The sequence below is a fragment of the Myiozetetes cayanensis genome, unplaced genomic scaffold (assembly GCF_022539395.1).
Source record: "Myiozetetes cayanensis isolate MyiCay16 unplaced genomic scaffold, myiCay2020 scf6-25, whole genome shotgun sequence".
NCBI lineage: Eukaryota > Metazoa > Chordata > Aves > Passeriformes > Tyrannidae > Myiozetetes > Myiozetetes cayanensis.
In genome coordinates, this window is record NW_026087853.1 from 7,731,432 (window position 1) to 7,754,175 (window position 22,744).

Here is a 22,744-nt window from a genome sequence, read left to right on the forward strand (position 1 = left end):
GTCAAAAGACAATGAAAAGCATAGTTTTGCTGCTAGTGATGCCCTACTGCTTCAAACCAGTGGATAAATGTTTTCTTTCTCTAACTATAAATGAAACAGAAAAATTTGTAATTATATATCTTGATTTTTTTTTTTCCAAAAAGCTCTCTTGTATCCCTGGTTTTGCTTGTAACAGAAAAGCTAACTTTCTCTAATTTGTTTTTACTTACTAATCTCTCATAGGAGATCTTGACTTAATACAGAATCACAAAATCCTAATTAGCTAGTTCAAATTTTGAGACTTGAAACTATTTTTAGGGGCTATGCAACTGTCTATTGTTTTCTCTGGTTGTTACAACCTTAGAAAGAACAGATTCTTTTTAGAAAATCTTCTCATGCCTTGGAGTGACAGTACTAAGATCAGCTGCTAGTCAAAAACATGGTTTAGGTGAGACTGCAGAAACTGCCTCAAGGCAAGATGATTTAGAGAGACCAGAGAGTGGGAAGAGTAATTGTCTTTTTTATTTTCAGTATACACCAGCAGGAGCAGCATACAGCTATAAGAGTCTCTCAAATTATGAGCTTGAGGAACTTGCAGCATTTGTGCCCGAGATGATAATTTACCCTGATGAAGACACAGCAGCTACTTCTTCCTTCTTCAAGGTAACAAGTAGTTGATGTATGAGCAGATCAGGAGTTAAATACATTAAAAGTAAGTAGCTCCTTGAATTTACCAGTTTAATTTTAACCAATGCTGCTGGGGCAAGACTCATCTTTATTCCACAAGACTGACTCTAGTCTGATATTTTGCTTCAATATCCTTAAATAATATGGTAAAAACTTCAAAAGCATACAGCAATATGTTTGTGCACGCACGCATGCTGCCATGCCAGCATCTCCCTCAGTATAGAACCAGCCCCTCATCTTGGGTAAGCAGTGAAGTGCAAAAAAAAAAAAAAAAAGATCACTTTTCAATAAGATGTTCTAAGTTTCTCTCCTAGCTTTTTATCTATTTTCTCTTATGCCAATGAAAGTCTATTTTTTGAGGCTCCCTGGTTTGTAGGTTTGCTTTCTTTAAACATAGGTCATGGGTATTTTACTAGTTCAGATACACCAAACACTTTCCTAGTTTAGACCTGTGCACCATTTTGCAAAATAAACAGATATTTTAAACTTGCACTTATGTAATCAGATGAAAAGTAATTTTAGAAGATAAAAAGGAAGCTCAGTGCAATACCTGAGTAACCTTGAAGCAACAAGCATGTATGCCATGCACTATCAAGCAGATCACAAAAAAAGTAACACTGAAGTTGCAGCGACACATTACGTAAGTACTCACTGGAGAGTACGCCTGATAGTGCTGCTGTATTTCTCCAAACATTTTATTAGTTTGATGCAAGTTGTTTGCCTATGCAAGACTAGCAATCAAATGCACAGAGGCAGTTCTCTGCAATTCTTCTAAAATTGTCCACCCACACAATGTTTATTGTACTGAAAGGGAGATGGGAGGGAAGAGAGTTTACCAAGCAAGGATCAGAGCAGATAATTATTTCTGTCCTTGCCCAACACAGAACAGAACTTGAAAATACCACCCAAACACTACATATTCCTATTACTTGATTCTTAAGTCATTCACCTTCTTAACATACCATTACAGTGGTTTTTGGGTCTTTGCCAGCAAGCTCTTTCACAGCACTTTTTTCATTACATTTTCCAAAAGTAAAGTAGTTTGGATAAAAAGCACCAGCTATTACAACCTGAATCAAGAAAATATTTTGTGAAACACAGCATAATGTACTCAGTTTCCTGAAAAGAAATACACTGGCAGCATGATGAGACATCAACAGATCTTCACATGAATATTTTTTCCTGTCTCTTTCCAGGAATTACTGGAACTGCAGACTAAAGATGAATTCATGCAAATCCTTTAAAACTTACTTTCATGAAAAGAGTTCAATTTCTGGAACAAGTCCAAAACATTTCAATATTTTTGTATGCAGACTTGCTATATGAAAACTGTAATTGTTAGTCCTAATTTCAAGAATAACCTCATTTTAAATAAACACACATAAAATAGCCACAGGTAAATTGTTCTGTTTTCAGGCTACATCATACAGTATGTAACAACTCAGCTTTGAGAAGTTCACTGCTTACACAGTTAAACCAACTGCCACTGAGAAGATAAATATGTCTGTGAAAATAAAATCACTGCTAATCAGTCCAAGTAAGACAAGAAAATTAACTGGAAATCTCATACAGTTAAAATAGCTGAAAGACATCTAATTCCCTGCACTCCCTCCCCACTAACTAATCAAGACAGCAGGCATTCAAATAGAGCACTTCAAACAAGTGGTAACATAATTTTCAAATAACTAACATTAGTTGTGCTTCTACATTGTCAAAAAGAATTACTCTTTTTTTTCTACCCAAAATCCCAACATCCACAGAGAATTCTGAAACATGAGTGTAATAGCAGTTCATCAATACTAGTATATAAATATCCAGCTATAAATTTTGTAAATCATGTCTCTTTATGACAACAAAGCGTTACCTGCAAAATGAAGCGTTGTTTGTTCATACACTCCTGGTTCATAGCAGATGGTTGAGCATTAACATACATGTTAAATGCTTTGACTCGCCTTTTCAAGTTATAAAATAACTCTGCCACCTGAAATTTCATATCTGAGTTACATTTTAAATGGATCAAAAACATCCACAAGTTAAAATTAAGTTTGCTAGTAGGAGTGAAATAATCAGGCAAACTCCCTTTGCTTTTTAGGTGACTAGTATATTTTTCACCAAAATACTGCTTAGCACCTCTGTGCTGGAAGTTAATTTCAGTATTGTGACTCGAGCCATTTTCTTGACATCTCCTTATAAAGAGGAACTTTGTAGTTGCAAAGCATATTATGCATATATGGTATACAACAAAATTAGGACGATATTCTCCATTTAAATAATTTTAGGTTTGCATCTTAAAAGGTAAAAATCGTGCTAACAACCTGGAACTTCTGTACCTAACTGCAGCAGTGACCATGCTGCACCCTCAACTCAGCAGACAACCATGACTACTGTGAGATCAAACTTATGCTCTACAGCAGAACATATTAAGCTTTCCATCTTTACCATTGCCAAGAAGCTTCAACAAGCAGCCACTGGTCCTCCAACAACAGTGAATATCTTCACTCTCTCAACTGATTCTGGAGCAAATGTAGAAAAGCACAGTTCACTCAACTTCTCTGTATCTACACTGTCTCTTCCTTTATGTTCCTGGCAGTTTTAGGATACTATTAGAAAAACTACTGTAAGGAGTAAGAAAACCACATGACTGACTAAGCAAATTCACCTTCACATAAGGAATTATTAGTGTCTTAAAGTGTGGCAAATAAAACCCCCCAAATCTTACTAAGTGTCAGTGTAGGTGTCCATTCTAAACTCCTTATATGTCATGCACAACCTCTTCTTGCATTATCTGAAATTGAACTGAGAGAGGCCACTTTGTAAGCCTGATCATTCCACCATCCATTCTACGGAATTTGCCTTTCTCTCATCATTTTGCTGTTATCACATACACAAGCAAAAAATCTATTGGCATTTCTTATCCAGATGGTTGCTTGTTATCAAAAGCTTTTTATATTTCCTGTGCTTTTTGAAGACAGGCCCCACATTGCTCACGCCAGAGGTATGAACAGCAGGAATAATGGGCAAGGCCATTCTGTCAATCACAGGTACCCAGGAGCTTTACTTATTTCCCCCTCAACCTATCACATTCAGCTTGAAGCCCATTGTAGAGCAGAGTTTTCACTAATTGCTGTAGTAATGTTAGCAACAAAGCCCCACAAATTTTCAAGTCCAAGTCTTATTATATAACTGTATTTGCTTAGAGTTATCCTAAACCAGAAAACAGAAGTTACGTAACAACAGACAGCAGTCACACCACAACCACTGACCTGAGTAACCTACAAAATGAGCAAATGCTGGAGGTCTCTTAAAAATATGTTAATAATTTAACACCACTCTGTTCATGCTAAATAAAAGGAAAATTGCTTTCATCTAAATTCATACATCATTTCAAGAAAATATACATATATATTGATAGATGCATAACACAGTAGGCTTCTCCAAGATCTTAACATTTCTAGGAAACAAGGGAAGTCCTTCTGCTTATAAAAATGATTACCTATTTAATCTTACCTCTTTCATCCTCTTGACATGAATACAATTTGATCGACCCCACTCATACTCCTCCTGAAAAAAAGTTAGAAACTTGTTTCATCTACTGCTAATAAGCTTTCTCTCATACTCTTCTGTGTGGACACAAATAGTAATTACATATAGCAAAGGAAGAATTTAATGTAATTTCACAGCTTTCTTTGCATTCATATTACATATTATGACATGTATGAAAATGTGGGACAATTATATATTTGACTAAAACTATACTTCGGTTATCACCAATGCAGTTGTGGGTCATCTAAATTTTTCACATAAACGCACAAGTCCAACTCCTCTGTGTTGCTACCACAAAATCTACTTTAAGATGGACAGCAAGAGAATCCTAGGAATGCTAAGGTTTGAAAAGAACTCCAAGATCATAGAGTCCAAACCATTAAGCCACCACTGCAGTGTTCAGCAATAAACCATGTCCCCAGGTGCCACATCCACACAGACGGTGACTCCACCACTCCTCTGGGCAGTCTTTTCTAATGCTTTTGGAAACCTCTCCTGACACAACCTGAGGCCATTTCCTCTCCTCTTACCAGTCGGAAGAAAGGGTCAATCCCCACCTCACTACAGCCTCCTTTCAGGAAGTTGGAGAGAGTGACAAGGTCCTCCCTGAGCCTCCATTTCTCCAAACTAAACACCCTCAAGCTTCCCCAGTTGCTCCTCATAAGACTCGTGCTCCAGACTCTTCCCCAGCTCAGTTGCCTTTTTCTGGACACACTCTAGCACTTCAATATCTTACAGTACTTTTTACACAGCATTTGAGGTGCAGCCTCACCAGTGCCAAGCACAGGGGACAAATCATTTCCCTGGTCCTGCTGGCCACAGTATTGCTGGTACAAGCCAGGATGCCACTGGCCTTCGTGGCCATCTGGGCACACTTCCAAAAAAACCCCAGAACTTCTTTACCTGAATGTACAACTTTATCAGACAGATTCTGGCCACCTTGGCTACTTGTTGTTAACTCAGTGTATGTTATGCACTGGTGCCCATAAAAGATACTATGCTCTAAAAGAAGTAGAGAAATAAAAAAAAGGTTTTATCTTATACACACAAAAGAAAGACTGGAGGCAATTATTGTGTGCATACTACTGGTTTTTTTGTGACTGATGCACATAAACATCTTCCATCTTTCAGGGTTTTTTGAGAGGGCAGAAATCTGTGTGTTTAAAAAAAAAAAAAAGGGACACTTATGTGTATTAAAACTGTTTCTTTCAACTACAGCTCAATTTCCCTTTTCTAGCTTGGATTTCAAACCCTCTAGCCATTGTTGATTCATCTGTGAAAGGGACTACATAAGGGATTGTCTTCAAATAACTCTGCACTGGATTCAAAGACTCATTTTCCCTCAAAGCCTATGCTTCTATTTACTTACTGAAAGTCATAATTATTATAAATAAGCTTTGCTAGCAAAAATTCCATACTAAGAATATAAAGTACTCCAGCACTGAAGTCACCAACTGTGAACACAAAAGAAGAAATACAACTAACCTTGGGATCTCTCAGCTTCCCCCTTTGTTTGCAGGCCTGCCATGCCTAAGAAAGAAGTGGTGGAGTATTTAGACACAAAATGTAGTGCTTTAGTAATAATTATTACAAATACTAATATAACACATAAAACTATGAAGTTTTTTCCCCATATCAACACTGAAGATAATTTTAACACCATTTTAAAAACCAAAAATTCACCTGGGCTATCACAAACTACAACTATTTCAGCACAAAAGAGTGTAAGGAAATCTGAATCACAGATTGGAGGAGACTTCTTCAGATCAATTGTTACAACACTTCACACAGCAGGGCCAACTTAGATCAGTTTTTTGAAGATGTTGCCTAAAAAACCCTGAGTAACCTTGACAGACCTCACAGATGAACCTGCCCTGAGCAAGAGACTGGGCTACACACCTCCTGAGGTCCTTACGGCCTAATTATTTAATGATTTTAGTCTAACACAATGCTTGTCTGGTTTGTTCCAAAGCAGATATAAGTATTTTTTATTCCTACGAACAGTCTTACTCTAGTTTTTTTTGAGGATGGACAAGAACTCTGAGTCATCTTCTGCTCATAGGAGAGCACACAAAGTGGTGTGGCTGCAAAACATAATTCTAGAATGCATTCCTGCTGGGTTGAAAGTGTGGCAGGGTTATAAATGTTGCATCATGACACACTAAAGAATAAGAATTTCTGTAGGAAGATAACTGTTCTGCCTTCGAGTCAGACTGAAAAGGCTTTAAACATTACTGGATGAACTGTAATTACATATATTGCCTCAAACTTGCCATCAGCTCCTGCAGTTAAACTGGAAACACAGCATTTAAGTCACTAAATTTCTGGACACAGCTTAGAAATTCTGGATCTTGGTGAATTCCAAAAGGAGACTCGAACGAGTTATGTTCCAGGGTTTTAAAGCAGTAAGTCCCAATTTGTGCTGGGAGAGGTACAACAGCCACCTGGTAACAGAGTCATATACAACAGGCCCTCCACCTCGTTTTCTGAGAGGAAAGGGATGGAGTATTAAAGCACATAAAAACATTCATAAATTAATAGATGCTTTAATTTGATGCTGTAATAAAGCAGACTACTTTCAGAACCTTTGTTTTCCTCTTCACTTTAGGACAAAAGTAAGTGAACTGACTGATCTGATTCTGATTACGGTTCTGATGCAAATGCCTCCCAGAAAACAAGGCTGGAACAGAAATTAACACACCCCACATATTAATGAAAATAACTTCATTATTAGGCAGGAAATCTATGACATGCCTGCAGAATCTCTTTCTTCTAGTTTGACACTTCATAATGCAATTTTCCAGTTTACTGTGGACACTCCTGGCCTAGTTGAATAGCTAGACTGCATTTCCCTACCCTGATAGAGGCTACCCTGGAAAAAATCTAATCTGAACCAGGGAATTTAAAAACAAACTTTCCAGAACTTAGCTGTATTTTTCTGATATTCAGCCATTTAAAACAAAGCTTTCACATCACTGACACACAGAGATACTGAACTGGAACCTCCATCTGAATGTTTGTGTTTATTCTCCAGGACAACATACTGATTTATAGAAATATCATTTTAAGATTAACAGGGTATAATTAGCAGGTGACATGAAGCAAATATAATATGTAATACGATAAGGGGAATTCAGAAAAGATTATTTTTGAGGCTCAGGATCAGTGGATACATGTGTTTCATAAAATTCTGACAGCAGATTAGAGAAAAACAAGTCAGTTTTCACTGAAGGATGACTTATTTTAAAAAAACGAATAAATTAAATTTGCAGCCAAAGATTCTGGAGTCTCTAGATTACAATACTCTCCAGAGGATGTATAATGTAAAATACTGAACAGTAAGTTCCTCTAGCACGACTCTTCGAGACACTGTACCAGCTCTGCTTGTACCTGGAGGGATTGACCCCTGTCCATGGTACTGGCCTACCAGGCACCCAAGCATACCAAAAAATGACATTTGCACAACATTTAAAAAAAAAAAAAAATCACAAAGTCAAAGCTAAGAAATCTAGGGAAAGGTCACCAAACTTATTCTGTACTAGAATTTACTAGTCTCAATAACCTTGGTTAAAAGAGATCAACAAATATCACCACATCTCTGGCATTTTCTTTTTGGCTATCACAATAGAGACTATCAGAACTAATAGTGTTACACAGTAGGACATAGTCTGCAAAAAATAACAATAAATAGCTAGAGTAATGTGAAATTTTTAACAACTTCTAAGCACAAATGCTGCACTGATCCTACAAAGATGAGAATCTCTGTCTTGGTCTATCAGATTTCACTGTAATCTAAGCTGGAAAAAAAACAACTTACCTTAAATGCATTCACAATTGCAATACAGTCACTTTTACTATTCCCAGCAAAACACATTTTTTTCCTGGCAATACAAACAAAAGTACTATCAACAATTTTTTTTTTCAAATATTGCATGTATTATGCAGCTCAGAATGCTACATTAGTAACACCTTCCAGGTCTTTAATATAAACAAGATTGATACACCTATTGTAATTATTTGTTCTTATTCACATCTCCTTCTTGAAGGAGATGCTCTGTATGGGTAGAGAAATAATAAAAAACTGCCCTTGCTGTTTTAAAAAGCATTTTAATAGACACTGCAACACGTTCACATTCAGAAAGGCAAAGCTGAACAACGGGGCCTGTGCTCAGGACAGGATGAGTTAGCTCAGTGATTTATGTTCACACAAACAGATTCCAGTATCTCAGCTACCTGGCAAAGCTTTTTGTGCTGCTTGGTAATTTGACAGAAAATGAGACTCATGACATGGAACATAATACTGAGTGATCAACTTTGCCCTCTGCTCCCAAATGCAGTTGAGAATTTGTAAAATGTCTGGGTTACTACCTGAATCCATCAACATGCTTTTTGAAAGGCATCGCGAAAAAATTCCGCAACGACAGCGCTGCAGCTGCAACAAAAACAAATCAAAATGAAAGCCTGCAAATCGTCTGCCTTTAGAGAAATGTTCTCACATGCTGTCCTTTCAGTTACCTATAATGAGGCATTCCTCCAGGCACCCAAAGACATGTCCAAGGACTATCAGTTTTCCAAGATACAGGTCCACTGGCAAGTGTATCAGTACTCTTCCTAAGAAAGTCAGCTCACCATCATGCAGATTTTCTGTTTGCACACAGGCAAGTGCTCCCAGCTAGAGAAATTAAAATTTGTTCACTTTTAAAAGCTGAGTTAGTAAATCCAAGACAATTTTTAAAGCCTAGTACTTTGGAAACCAAAGCTACTATCTCTATACTGGATATAAAAGCAAGCTACAAAGGATAAAAATATTATTTCTTCTGCACTTTAGAGAAGAAAAAATGTAATGTAATGAAGATTCTAACCCTTATCAACTTTATAACTGAAAAGCAAGGTCACCAACTTCCTTGTACAGCTAAGAAGGGTATCTTCAGGCTGACCCCTACATATCATAAGACATAAGAACATGATTTATTACTTATTCACTTAATAAACAATATCTTGAACTGTAAGTGCTATCTTTTTAACCCCATTTTTCCATTCTTTCTCACCACATGCTAGTTCACAAGCATCATTACTCCCTGATGAAATTATAATCCTGTTTTAATGAATTACAGAAATTATGCTCAAGAGGATGGGAATCAAACAACAGTCCAGTGTGTGAAAAGATTCTCTAGACACAGTTAATATTTGAGGTTCCAGTTAAGGCTACTACTACCTTAAATAACAAGAAAACCTCTTCTACAGTGTATTTCTATTACCTTGATTTTAACAACTTTAAAAGGAAGCCTACCTCTTTCAGCTGAACTATGGTACGTTCGATGTCATCTACATTGGGTGGAGAAAGAGCTGTTGCCAGCAAGGCTTTTGGTTCCCCCATATCCAGCTTTTTTAATTTTAAGACTGTACCTCCCAATGGGCAGCGCTGATGGAAGACAACATTATTTTTACTTAAAGTGTGACAAAGTGTTTTATATGAAAAATAAGTTTAAATTTACAATTTAGCAAAACCTGAAATTAATTTCATGTAACTAACATTATTTTTCTTTTGAGCAGATTGCTTATTTCTAATCCACTCCGATTTTACTGGTATAATGCATTTCCTTCTGTAGGAAAACTATATGGAATAGTCTGTCTGAGTTTTCTAGTCATTGCTACAACCATTAGTAACTTATCCAACTGTACACTGTCTTCAGGAAAAGTAAAGCAAAACTTTTTCTTCTCTGCTATGACCGCATGCATTAAAAAAACCATTAATACTCCTAACCCTAAACCCAAAGGTCTTACCAGGATCTCAGGTTCTGACTTCTCTGGAATAAAGTTTGTCCAGAAAGCCTTGTACACCAGCCTGTAACAATACCCTCTGGAAACTCGTCCAGCACGACCTTCACAGAAAGAAAAACCCAAATCACCACTTTGTGAAGTGTCCAAGTTTTTTCCAAACCCATCCATCTACAAACCCTCTGGGCAGCTGAGCAGCACACGACAGCTGATGCTGCAGGCTGAGCAGTGTTCTGCTCCCTTGCAGCAGACAGGCCCAGTGGTCAGATAAGAGTAGGATGAAAACATTTTTCCTTCAAAGCAGCAGTAACTAACAAAAGAGTTACATAAGTATTTCACTCGAATACCTCCTTCACATAACTGCCCTCAAATCAACATGCATTTTTCTCAGTTGAACAGGCATTTCCCATTTGACTCCACTTCTAGAAAAAAAATCTTCTATATAAACAACTTTTAAGATACAATGATAAACAGCAAAACATCTTTTATGATCTAGTATTTACAGAAAACACAATGATTCAGAATGGATTTCACAAATCCAAAGACCATCCACTTCAACACATACTCCTCTCAGTGAGATACGCCACTGGTGGAGACCATGGTGAGGCAGCTACACCCCTGCAGCCCATGGAGGTCCCCATCCCAGACCTTGTGGGAAACACACACTGGAGAAGGCTCCTGGCAGGACGTGGCCCCATAGAGAGAGGAGCCCACTCTGGGAGCAGGTTTGCTGGCAGGACTTACAACCCCATAGAGGCTATACTGGAGCAGTTTGTGAAGAACTGCAGCCCTTCGGAAGGACTCACATTGGAGAGGTCCATGAAGGAAGCACAGGAAGACATGCTTCCCATGGGGAATGTGTGATGAACTGACCACCATCCCCATTTCCCACGCCCCTCTACTACTTGGCAGTAGAAGGCAGAGAAACTGGGAGTGAAGCCAAGCCTGAGAAGAAGGGAGAAGTAGGGCAAAAGTGTTTAAGATTTAGTTTTATTTCTCATTACCCCATTACCACTGTTTGGTAATAAAATTAAACTGATTTCCTCAAGCTAAGTCTGTTTTGCCTGGGATGGTAATTGCTAAATGATCTCCCTGTCTTCAACTCCAACCTTAAGCCTTCTGTTATCATTTTTCCCACCCTGTCCAGTTGAGGAGAGGGGAGTGGTAGAGCAGCTTTGGTGGGCACCTGGCACCCAGCTGTAATTGTGAAGTCCTCATAATATGTAAGAATGGTGATATTTTTACATCTAAAGATGTCACTGTTATTAATTTATTTAGTACCATTTTTGACTGAAACTAAAAGATGCTGATATTAAAGAGTACTGTCTTACTAGACTAGTCAATATAAAATCTTACTTAGCCTTGTGGTATGAACACTAGTCTAAACCAGAGACTCTGCTGTGCATATTTCAATTGATTTAAAGGTGACACATGGACATGGAAGTTTCTTTTACTTTTGAAACTCACAAGCAGTTAATAAATACCTAGCAGTATTTAGCAGTACCTATCTCCCCTTTTTAAAAATGGTCCATAATAAAAAAATTACTATTAAATAACAAAGAATCCATGGTCCATTTATGGTCCATAAATTTTAATGTTTCTCAATAAAATACAAAACATTCCCCTGAAAAAAAAATACTTGAGCAAAACAAAATATTCATGCATAGTTGTTTAATCACATTTTTATATCCTGACATGGTAAAGAATTATCAACTATTAGTGGCAAAAATAATCTGTTCTTTTTACTGTTAATAAAATGAAAAGCAACCAAGAATTCTCCATGAAGGTCAGCTTCTAAAATTCCTTTACGTTACCTCTTGTCATCTTACCTTTTCTTTGATTGCAGTTTGTTTTAGATGCCCAGATAAGTCTCAGACTTTGGTAATTAGTTTCCTTATCACAAACCAAAGCTTTAGTTAAGCAGAAATCTATCACTGCAATTAAGAAAAGAAATATCACACTATGAAACAATTTATCCTCATGGTAATGGAAAGAAATATTGGCTGATTTTGTATTATCAGAAAAGGAAAGTTTAAATAACGCAAAGAGCAATAAAGAGAACACCACATTTATTAATAAAACCAGACCCAGGATACTCTGAACACTAAGAGAACTGGTAAGAGATTTTAACATAAACATAACAAAGAACTAGTATAGATGACAGTCGTTAAAAGGCAACCATTTCTGCATTTAGAAATTCTGTATCAGAACTGGTTGAACAGATGCATTTATTTCAAAATGTACTCAGAACGTGATTTAAAAGCTTAACTTTGTGACACGAGGTCTGATTCTGCTTGTTACTGCATTTGAAACTATCCCGCCGGTGAAGATTAAAACCAACTCCCCACTCAGTAGCTCTACTTGTTCATATATTCAGATTTCTCCGTTCTCCATTGTGAAAGCAAGAATTCAACAACTGTCAAAATTTCCCTCCAACAGCAATACTCTGTAAAATGGTGACATGTTGTAGAGACTTAACCCAGCACAAGTAAGGAAAATATTACAAATACAGTGTATACAGAATTACAAGGTTTAGATGACTTACCATACTTCACATCAGGCACTGTCACAGAGCTCTCAGCTATGTTGGTAGCTAGAATAATCTGAGTTTTGAAGCAAAAAATGAGTAATGAATGCATAAAGAAAAATACTGACATTAATGTTTCCACATGAAAAACCCAATTTGCTATGAAGAACTATAAATACAGTGGCAACACAGCATTTCTATTCTGTATATTTAAAAAAAGCAGTATAACACAAGGCAACACAAGAAAACTTTATTTTCCTGTTCCAAACTCAGAATAACGTAATAAAGTAGTACAGCATAGGACAATACAGAGGAAGAATGGAAGTATTTCCTTATGCCTTTGCCATAACAAAACATCATACTATCAGCAGCAATATTTATTAGTGATAGCAGGCGAAGATGACCAAGACAATAGCCAAAATGTGGGGACAAAGCAGGTCAGAGTCCCCCAGACCGGGGCACTGTTTCACTATTCAGTGCCACCAGCAGCATGCTACTGTCATACAGGTACAAGAATCAACGTACACAAACTATTCTGGATAAGGATAAAATGAGCATTACACAAGAGTCTAAGGATAACTTCCTGTTACTGCACTTCTCTTGAGGTTTAAACACCAGTTAAAACAACAGCTTGGTAAGAAAGGCAATCAGTTCACACACTGAAGAATGAAACTGCTTTGTCCTCACAAAATTATCTGAGTTAGAACAGCTAATATTACTTATATACATCATTATTTGCTATTACTACTCCAGCAAAAGGTTTCACATGCTTTAGAAAAGTAAAGACTCAATATATTTACTTTTCTGTAGCCAGGAACTGTAGCCAAAAATACTTCGTTTTGTTCCTCTAATGTCACACATGAGTGAAGTGGGTACACTTGCCACCTAAAGAAAACATATTAGTGAAATATTTACTAGTGCAAGAATACAGAAGCTGATTACACTTCTGTGCTAAATCCTGTTATGTACTTAGAACTCATACAGCTGAAAAACTCATGGTCAGGCTTAAGTGAACTGAAACAAATGTGGTCTAACTTACCTTTTAAACTTATCTGAGAGGCATGAGTGCATGTATCTTATTTCAGCCAAACCTAGGAAAAAAGTAACCATGAGTTGGTTTTCATTTTAGTCATCACTAACAATTCTAAACCATCTATTTCAAGTCTTATTTGACTTTCATTCTTACCTCCCTTTCACCATATAATAAAACAGTAGAAGAGTCAAACACCAAATGTAATAATGAGTCACTGAAACACAGTGAGTCAATTTTTCAAGACCCATTCTGCATTAATTTTACACTTACTAAAGTGAAATTGCAACAGCAGATATAAAGGCCATCTGACAACACCCCATTATTATCCCTCATTTCAGTTTCTTGCAGTTGACAGTGCTCACCACAGTCTGGTTTAGGCTACAACTGGGTACTTCAGCCAAAACAAGTTCTTTCAAAGAGCAGAGTCAAGGGGAAATAAACCTGCTATTTCTGCCGTAGCCATCTTATCTCTGGCAGTTGCAGTGCTCATTCTCTGGGTCATGGATTTCACACCTGCCAGGGGAAATCCTATGCCTGAGGGAGTTTTGCTACCTTCCTGAATACCTGCACAGACATAAACATTTCTGAGAAGCCTAGTTTACTTCTTATTGAGGCTTCCATTGCAAAAGCCCCATTTTCAAAATCTGTACAACACAGAGATTCCCTGGTTAGACATTAAAAACGAAATTATTCTGTAACTGCAGTACAGGATTGCTGCACTTTTCAGCAAAGGCCAAATGCAGTTTGAGCAACTGGATGTGAAATATTTATGCATTCTTTATATGACTGTCACCTGACTTCTGGTGATGTATTAGACATACACTCACCTGGCAAAAACACTAGCACACTGCCCCGTTCCAATGCATCCCTCGAGTTGTTTTCCTTCCTAAGAAGAATATGAAGTTTCATTAGTTTTACAATCTCAGTCTAACTTCATTATCCCAAGTTATTTTACTCTGAAAGAACAAACAGAACTGCACGCTTTTTGTAACATGCATTATTTAAACTTCTGAAGAAATGAAATTCAAACCATTACTTGTGACTATGTTTTCCAAAAAGCACGGTACATACATTGCAACCAGAGCATTAGGTTTAATTTTTTCCTCAAAACTATGTCAAAATAGAAACATTCTTATTCAGCAATGAAATTATTCAGAATTAGGTTACCAAAGATCTTGAACTCAAAACACAGTATACTAGTGCATAATTACATGCAAACTTATTCAGTAATTTTTTTAAGTATCTGTAATGTCCTTGTATTCTAAAAATACCACTAGACACCTTGAACAAAAGCTGAATAATGTATAAATCCCAATCCATATTATCAAGAACTACAGGTCATGACAGACATGGAGGGAAACATCTTTGACTGATCTGTTGTGAGTCAAAATCACCTTATGAGAATCTAGAACTCATATTGTTCTGCTGTATTCATTCCTGATGTAAAATTTTAGAGTAGTGACTGAAAAATACCTGAAAAAACTATATAATAAGCAGAAAGCTTATTTTTTCCTGGAAAGTAAAGTTTTTTTTACTGGAAGGTACATAACAATGTGCACATTAACCCTCTTGGTATTTGAAAGCTGAAATGCTAATTCCTTCATATTTCCTTATTAAAGGTAGCTTATCAGTAAAAGTATAATTTAGCTATTATAAACTACAGTAGAACAGCTTAATTAATAAAATCAAAAGAAATAACCACAAAAAAGCTTAGAACTCACTATACATTGTAAGAAAGAACCAAGTTTTTTTAATTTATGTACCTCCATCAACAGTTCTACTTCAGTGGTTCACCTAATAATTGCTCAAATGAGTTTAGTTAACATTTTCTTAAAATGTCAAAGTTTACATAGTACTAAGTCTGAAAAGAAAAAAATTAAGCTTACAAAACAAAATTACTTTTCCAACAAACTTTTATAGATTATTAGGAAACAAAAAACATTCCTAAACTTAATACACAGCATTAGATCAAAGTTGTAGGAGTAACTTCATTACACTTGCAGATACTAGACATCAATTTACAAAACACAGAGATAAACACAAATCAATATTTACTTATTTCAAATTAAATTAAGGTCTTAAACAGTGAAAATTAATGCCTAGTTTTTATTCTTTTTTTTTTTTTTTTCAAGGATTACTATGTGTTTTCATTTATAATACAAAATAGTTGCTCCAGTTTTACTCTTCATATAAACAATATTTAGCTCTGGTCTACAGCAAAGAATATAGTTTTCATACAACACTGTTGTCTTGAATGACACACTCCAGGGCATGAAGTGTATTTCAAGAACACAGGGTAGAAATCAAACAAATATGTACAATAAAAGCAGAGATACATGTAAAATTAAGTTACCACTAATAACTGTAATACATGAGCTGCTGCTGCTTAATTAGTGTCTCATTTCCCCAAGAACCACTGATTCCAGATTTTGAACTGTGTCTTACCTCTTCATCTCAAACTCATCAAATGACTCAATCAGAGACACTGCTACATCATACATTTTCTTTTTTATCACTGGTTCCTCAATGTTTTGAGAATGAAGCTGTTTGGAGAAGCAGGTATTGAGGTTAGCACAGTATAACAGGCAGAAAGACTGTAGCTCACGTATGTATTTCAATTTGTCAAGTGCTTTTCAATTAAAACTGATTCAGTAGAGAAGTCTGTACAAAGAAGTAACTTCATCTGATGCACTCATTATCTTCTAAGCAGATACTTTTCTTCAGCAATGTAACTGTTCTTATGCTAAAGAAGTAATTCTGGTATTTACCTACTTAAGATAAGCACTAGGCCACATTTCATTAGTTTTCAGGACATACTCCTTATCCAGAAGTGTTAAGCACGTGAGACTGATCACAACCCACGGGAACAGGATGACAAGAAGAGGAATTTATGTAAGGAAGGTACAATGCTTCTCACACCTACTATACTGCAGCTCTCTACCTGAGGGCACAGAAATCACATACCTTACTCAATTAAACTGTTTTTGCATTTAATGGATCTTGTCTTTCAGGTCATCCTCTGTCAAAGGATTATAATATTACACATTTTTCTGTTGTAGGGAAAGTGGGTTTTGATCACTGCTCACCTTTCATTCTCAATGTTTCTCCTCATTCTAGTGAGAACTCTTTACTGGACCAAGAGTTTGAGAGCTAATGATGACAGAAAACTGAACTATCTAAACTATTACAACAAAATTAGTTATTTTTCTACCAGTTTACTTCCTGAAGGAGCTCATGACAGAATCACAAAAGCACTGCTACCAGCACCAATCTGGCAACACTGATTTAGATCAGCCTTTGCTACTGCAATCTCTGTCCTCAGCTTTCCACCCCTTCTATCATGTAACCCTGGTTGGCCTTGGTGTCTTTGGAAAGACTCCTTTCTGAAAACCCTGAGACAATTATTCTACTTTCTTCTGGCAGAGGATGGGTTGGGGGATCAAAAAGAGCCATCTATAAGAAATGGTTAATATTCTTTCCACTTTTCTGACCCCCTTGAAATTAATCAGCCAGGTAGACTTTTCAGGTGGACAACTTTGTCAGTCCCAGAGCTTCTGAACTGCATGCATTTTACACTGGCTTCCAGTGTAGCTTGATTAGTCCATCAGAAAACAGAAAACATTACTTATCAAAAATATTTGAATACTTTTTTTTTAATGCCCCAATATATGTGAAAAATCTAAGTGATTTATCTCTTCTGGGCTGCTAGAATGTAAGATTTTGGGGTTCATATTATCCCTGTTCAAGTAACTGTCAAATTTGTCTTTGCAATTTTTGCTACCAATTGTATCTTTAGTATTCTTTAACATGACAAAGGTTCCACATCTCTCCTAATAAAAGGTAACAATGTGACAAACAGAGAATCCAAAAGCCCAGTCAGACCTGACTGGAATAATCTAACACAGTCAAAATAGCTTTTGACAGCAGTTCACTACCTTCATCAGGACTCTGACTTCAGTTCCAGTGATACGAAGTTTTCACCTTTGCAAGCCAAAAATGGTTTTGCATTTTTGCACTCTACTTCATTTTTTTAAGTCTGATCATTGAGTTAACCATACAATTAGTTTGCATTTCCTATCTGCAATATTATCCATTACAACAGGAAAGGATTTACACAGCTAGCTTTAAAACTGCCCATAGACAGAACCTTTATGCATTTTTCACAAAGCCTGTGCTTCGATGATTCCTTGGGGCTTACTGATATGACAGAATCATGATCCCGTTAAAACATCCAGAACAACATGCTTACAAAGCCCACTATGCAAAACAAACTACTTTTTATAAGCCCATGCTCACAAATTAAACAGTAGCACCTACAAATGACCCCATATCTGGACAAGGATAAGTCAGTGCTACACTGAAGAGTTACTCGCTTCTTTCTCTCTTATTCTATCCTACAGATCAAGCCATTCGAGAGGAAAGCTTTATCTTTGATTCAGCTAGATGTCTGTACAGACACAGCAAAGGGTTTACTGCAAACAGGCATACAGAAGAAAAAAGAATGATGGTGTTTTTATTTATCTCCCAAATCACAACTGATACCAATGAATTCACAAATTATCCAAGTCAGAACTACCCAAAGAAATTTTTTTTTTTGAACATTGTTTTAAAACATTTTATCACATGCAGAAATAAATGATGTATTAAATTCAAGAGCTCTGCAGGATTCATAAAGGATTCTATATTTATACAGTACCATCCAATTATTGTAAGATTTTTTGAGAATGGACAAAGGTTCATAGATCACAACAAAGAGACAGTTAAAAGGACTAAACTGATTTCAACCAAGATGCTTTAAGGAATGAGTTAAGATTTATGAAATCTCATCTTATAGTTATTAATTTTAAAATCAAAAGGAACCCTCTAGAAATCCTGTTTATCTAAAGAGCAAAGACTGCATTTACTCTTAACTGCTGTATCCTTTCATGTGAATTTTACAGGGTTTTATAAGTGAAAATAAAACATCAAGAACTAGAGCCTGAAGCCTGTACCTCAGGCAGTTATCCAACTGACTGTGATTTTAGCATGATGAAAGATGTGCCCCTGCTTCCATATGGCAGCATTAGCTCATTAACTGTTTTAACACTCACGTTCCACTTTCACTTTATTAAGATGTTACACAGATCTTAGACCTTCCATGTTTTTAAATACTTTTTAATTGTGACTAGTATTCAGAGAAAGTCTTCACGCACAGCACTATAAGAAACAGGATAGAGACCATGCATCAGTGCTTTACAATTCAATTTCTTCATCTTTTTTTTTCATACATCTATATAAAAAAAAAATCAAAAGCACTTATGCGCTTCTATTATTGCCCTAAGGCACAAGTAACTTCTTGGACAAACATACTCTCCTTGTCCTGCTGAACAACAGAATGGCTACAGATAGGACAACACAAGATAAAGAATCAGATGAAAAGTTAAAAAAAAAAAACCAAAACAAAAACACAGAGATAATAAAAAGTACAAAAGGCCTAAGCACTGAAAGCAGTTCCTTTTGTTCTTGATCTCTGAGGTGAAAGGTGTGGAAGCAGACATTCAGCTCAAAGTGCAGCAATGACAGATCCAACCTGACTGAAGTAAACTCCTCACTGAATTTCCTGATTATCTTTTTGCTGTCATTATCAGAAACCTTCTACAAAACCCCCATGTATTACATAATCTTCTCCACATTATCTATCTGAGCTGCCATACTAATGTATAAAAATACTGATGGGTCAATTGCTATAAGAACTGAGTTTATTGTTTTTTGGTTTTATTAAAACTTCAACAGTTTGACAGCCTTTTATTTTAGCTTGCCTGTTTTGAGGCATAACCAATGCCTGTGTTGTGTACAGCACAAGCAATTATCTCCTGGGTTTCTCAAACCACCTGTCAGCTTTATTTCACTATTTTATTTTCTGCAAAATTCAGGGATGAAAGCTAAATACTCACAGGGTGTTCACACACTGCTTCTTTTCAAGTGCATCCCTCATCTTCTTCATTCTAATCACAGCGTTCCAAATTATCAAAACTGACCAATAATTACTCCCATGTCCTAGTTGTTTTTGGAGTGGGTGTCACAATTAAAGCCTGAGTGCATTTGTTGTACTTTGCTTTAACCTGTTTATTTTGCTTTGAACCATAATACTGGAAGAGTTCACTCGAGTGAATTCCTACACAGCTGCTTTTCAAATGTAAAACAACTTCCCCTATTGTAAAACCACAGAAAACAAATTAATTCACATTTACATTAATTCCTTCATTATCTGATGTCTACACAGATACTTGCTATAAAACAGCACGCCAGGAGCTCTGCAAACCAAATATTCAAAATACAATCTGTGCACTTTATAAGCTAAAGATTGATACAGCAAGTCAATCTTCAGCCACTACCACCCTCCTTTGGCATCAGAGCAGCGGCCGTAATGCCCATCAAGTGCCCAGGGATTTGAGAAGTAGCTGTTATTCCAACATATTTTCATTACTCAAAATTACACCTTTGCCATGGTGGCCTAAGGAGCTACAACAAAAATATGTTCAAAACTGCTGCATAACATCTCTTGGTTTTATTAAAGAAAAAAAAAAAGGGAAAGAAAAAAAAGAATAGGAAATCCTCAGCTGAGAGAGAAACCAATTTGGTATCACTGAATTTCTAACAACCAATTCTTGTTTTCTGATGACTCTTTTCATTTCATAGCACTTTCTGACTTTGATACATAATACCAACATGGACCAACCTGGTAAATATTCCAGTTTTATCAGATATATTCAAAGGGATCTGTAAACTTGTCTTATGTTACTTTCTGAACAGAATTTTACATGGTTCACCTTAAATGCAAGCTCCCGAACAAAATGCCTCATACTATTCAAAATTCCCAGCACCTTGCATTCCATTTCTGTTACATGAAAGAAACTAGTGCGCTGGTAAGAAGAGTACTACTTTATCATCAAGTATTAATTCTTACCTAGAACTGTAATGTAAAATTGTTTTTTTGTAATTTTATTACACAGTCTGACTGACTGTTCCAATTCCTTTCTTACTCTGTCCAAAGAAATGAAATTAGATTTACACTACCTTGAAATCAGCAGTGTCCTTTAAGTCATCAAGATAATATTCTTCAACTGCAAAAGGTTTGCCTTCCACCTTAAATACACAGACTGGATTCAGCCCATTAGGAAACGGAAGTGCAAAGTAATCAGCAAATTCTTTAGAGTTGATGGAAGCAGACATCAGTATTACCTGTTAAAAAAATGCACAGCAAACACAAAACATTAATTTTAACACAAAATGCCCTGCAACATGAAAATCTCCACTTACTCTTTATGCTAAAAGGGTCTAGTTTTGGTTACAACAGGTACATTACCTAAGCACAGCACAGTTAAGACCATCAAGGTTATATGCTTAAGAAACCCTAGCTAGCACATGAAGAAAGGTAAGAGTGGCTCAGGCTAGATGCCTAGGGCAGAGAACATGGCAGAAGCTCAACCAAAACCATAGAGTATACTTGATAAAATGCCAGAACAAAAATGCCATAAAATACACCCAAAAGAGCATCCCCCTTACACAGTGACAGGAAGGCAAGCTAATGAAGTGGGCATTGTACCACAGTGCTCAGCTCCAAAGCACAGGTAAAGATACACAAGAGAGGGTAGATTAAACCATGGAGTCATTTAACACGATCCTGAAAGGACATAATTCTGCAAATATTATATGAAACCTGTCCCACTACAGCAAGAACTACCTCGTGCCTCAACAGATAGTGGTTCACCTACACCAGGACAACAGGCTAAATGTAACCTTCCCTGAAGGTTACTGAAACAAAACCCAATCTAAATTATTCTAACTGCAGTTACAGGCAAGGAATATTAAACTACCTCTTCTTCTAGGCAGTCTTCATAGTTTGGACTCTGTAGTTTGCACAGAGCCTTTCCAAACTGAAAGAAAATGACAGATTCTTAACAGAGTGCCTAAAGGATCATGTAATTGAACTAAGAGTTTAATTTACTCCTAACAGTAGAAATTCAACAAGCCCATATCCCCAGCATGGCAGATAAATGCACTGGAATAATAATATAATGGCCAGTCTTCGCGAGCGAAGATCCGGGGAAGGTCTTTACACCTTCAGCCTGCGCGTTGGATTTTTTAGGTGAGACACAGTGTGCGCGGAACTGAGCCCACCCTTTAATCCTAAGGTTCATCTGCCGGGGCCAAGCAAGCTTGGACAGCAGCAGCGAGGTCCTTAGGACGTAGATGGGTTGCCTTTTTAAGGGCTAACGAGCCCCATCTGCCCGGGAGTGGCCCTGACCGGGAATCGAACCCGGGTCTCCGCGGTGATAGCGCCGCGCCTTTACCACTAGACCACCAGGGGCTCCACCGCACTGGAATAGAGGGTAATCAAAGCAGACAGTTCTTCAAGACAGAGCAGTCCAAAACCAGTTGTACAGCATGGAAATGTCTGAAGACCCACCATATAATACCAAAAACTGTTATTAGTCACTACTAGAAACTGCACTGTTTGGTCTGACCCAACAGAGCCCCTCTTACAGTGTCAGGTTTCCTTGCAACAACCCTATCCCAGCAAGATCAACCTTAGAACAATCCAATGTCTACTCTGCAATCTAAAAATAATAATCTGCACCAGCCATCTGCCATAAAAACTCAGGATAGATGGTAGGTGAACTACAGCAGGTCGTTCTTGTCCTCAGTACATCAGAATTACTCTTCCCATCCTGTTAGTTAATGCAGTGTTGAATTTCCTGCTACTTCTGAGGTCTGCAAAGTCCAGATTAGGAAACAAACAGCTCATATGTATTTCATATCACCTTGAGTTATAAATGTTTTGTTTCCCCCCTTAAACAGGTATCCTTGCACACTTTTGTTTCATGAATCCAGGGAGGCTGGGAGGAAAACCTTACATGTTCTGATAAACTTGCCACATGACCAAAGCCCCCTTTCTTTACTGTTTTTCAGAAGGGGTTGAAAAGGGAGGAAGTAGGAGACACTGGGCTTAGTGTATAAATTCCAACTGAATTACCCATTCCACTTTGCTAAGAGCCAGAAACTGAGATCAAGAGTTCCCCATCTTCACCATAGAAAAAAAAATTCAAAGAAACATCCCCCCACTCCCTCAAAGGTAAGATTGTCTCAGGTTTATACAATATGAAACTGTCATCTGCAGAAACAGCTGCAGAGAACAATAGAAAAGGGATAAAATT

At 37.0% G+C, this 22,744-nt stretch overlaps 1 protein-coding gene across 1 annotated transcript in view; it reads right to left on the bottom strand.

Moving 5' to 3' along the window:
• Positions 1–22,744, bottom strand: part of TDRD9 (tudor domain containing 9) — a 70,275-nt gene that overhangs the window by 15,986 nt on the left and 31,545 nt on the right. Inside the window, exons 7-22 of the mRNA XM_050335625.1 lie at positions 20,604–20,768; positions 15,993–16,090; positions 14,375–14,433; positions 13,554–13,605; positions 13,315–13,399; positions 12,533–12,590; positions 11,817–11,921; positions 9,994–10,091; positions 9,500–9,631; positions 8,725–8,881; positions 8,578–8,641; positions 8,027–8,090; positions 5,695–5,739; positions 4,174–4,227; positions 2,531–2,647; positions 1,629–1,736 (exon numbers count right to left, since the gene is read on the bottom strand). Coding sequence (XP_050191582.1) covers positions 1,629–1,736; positions 2,531–2,647; positions 4,174–4,227; positions 5,695–5,739; positions 8,027–8,090; positions 8,578–8,641; positions 8,725–8,881; positions 9,500–9,631; positions 9,994–10,091; positions 11,817–11,921; positions 12,533–12,590; positions 13,315–13,399; positions 13,554–13,605; positions 14,375–14,433; positions 15,993–16,090; positions 20,604–20,768 — 1,461 coding nt within the window. The remainder of the gene's footprint in view (positions 1–1,628; positions 1,737–2,530; positions 2,648–4,173; positions 4,228–5,694; positions 5,740–8,026; positions 8,091–8,577; positions 8,642–8,724; positions 8,882–9,499; positions 9,632–9,993; positions 10,092–11,816; positions 11,922–12,532; positions 12,591–13,314; positions 13,400–13,553; positions 13,606–14,374; positions 14,434–15,992; positions 16,091–20,603; positions 20,769–22,744) is intronic.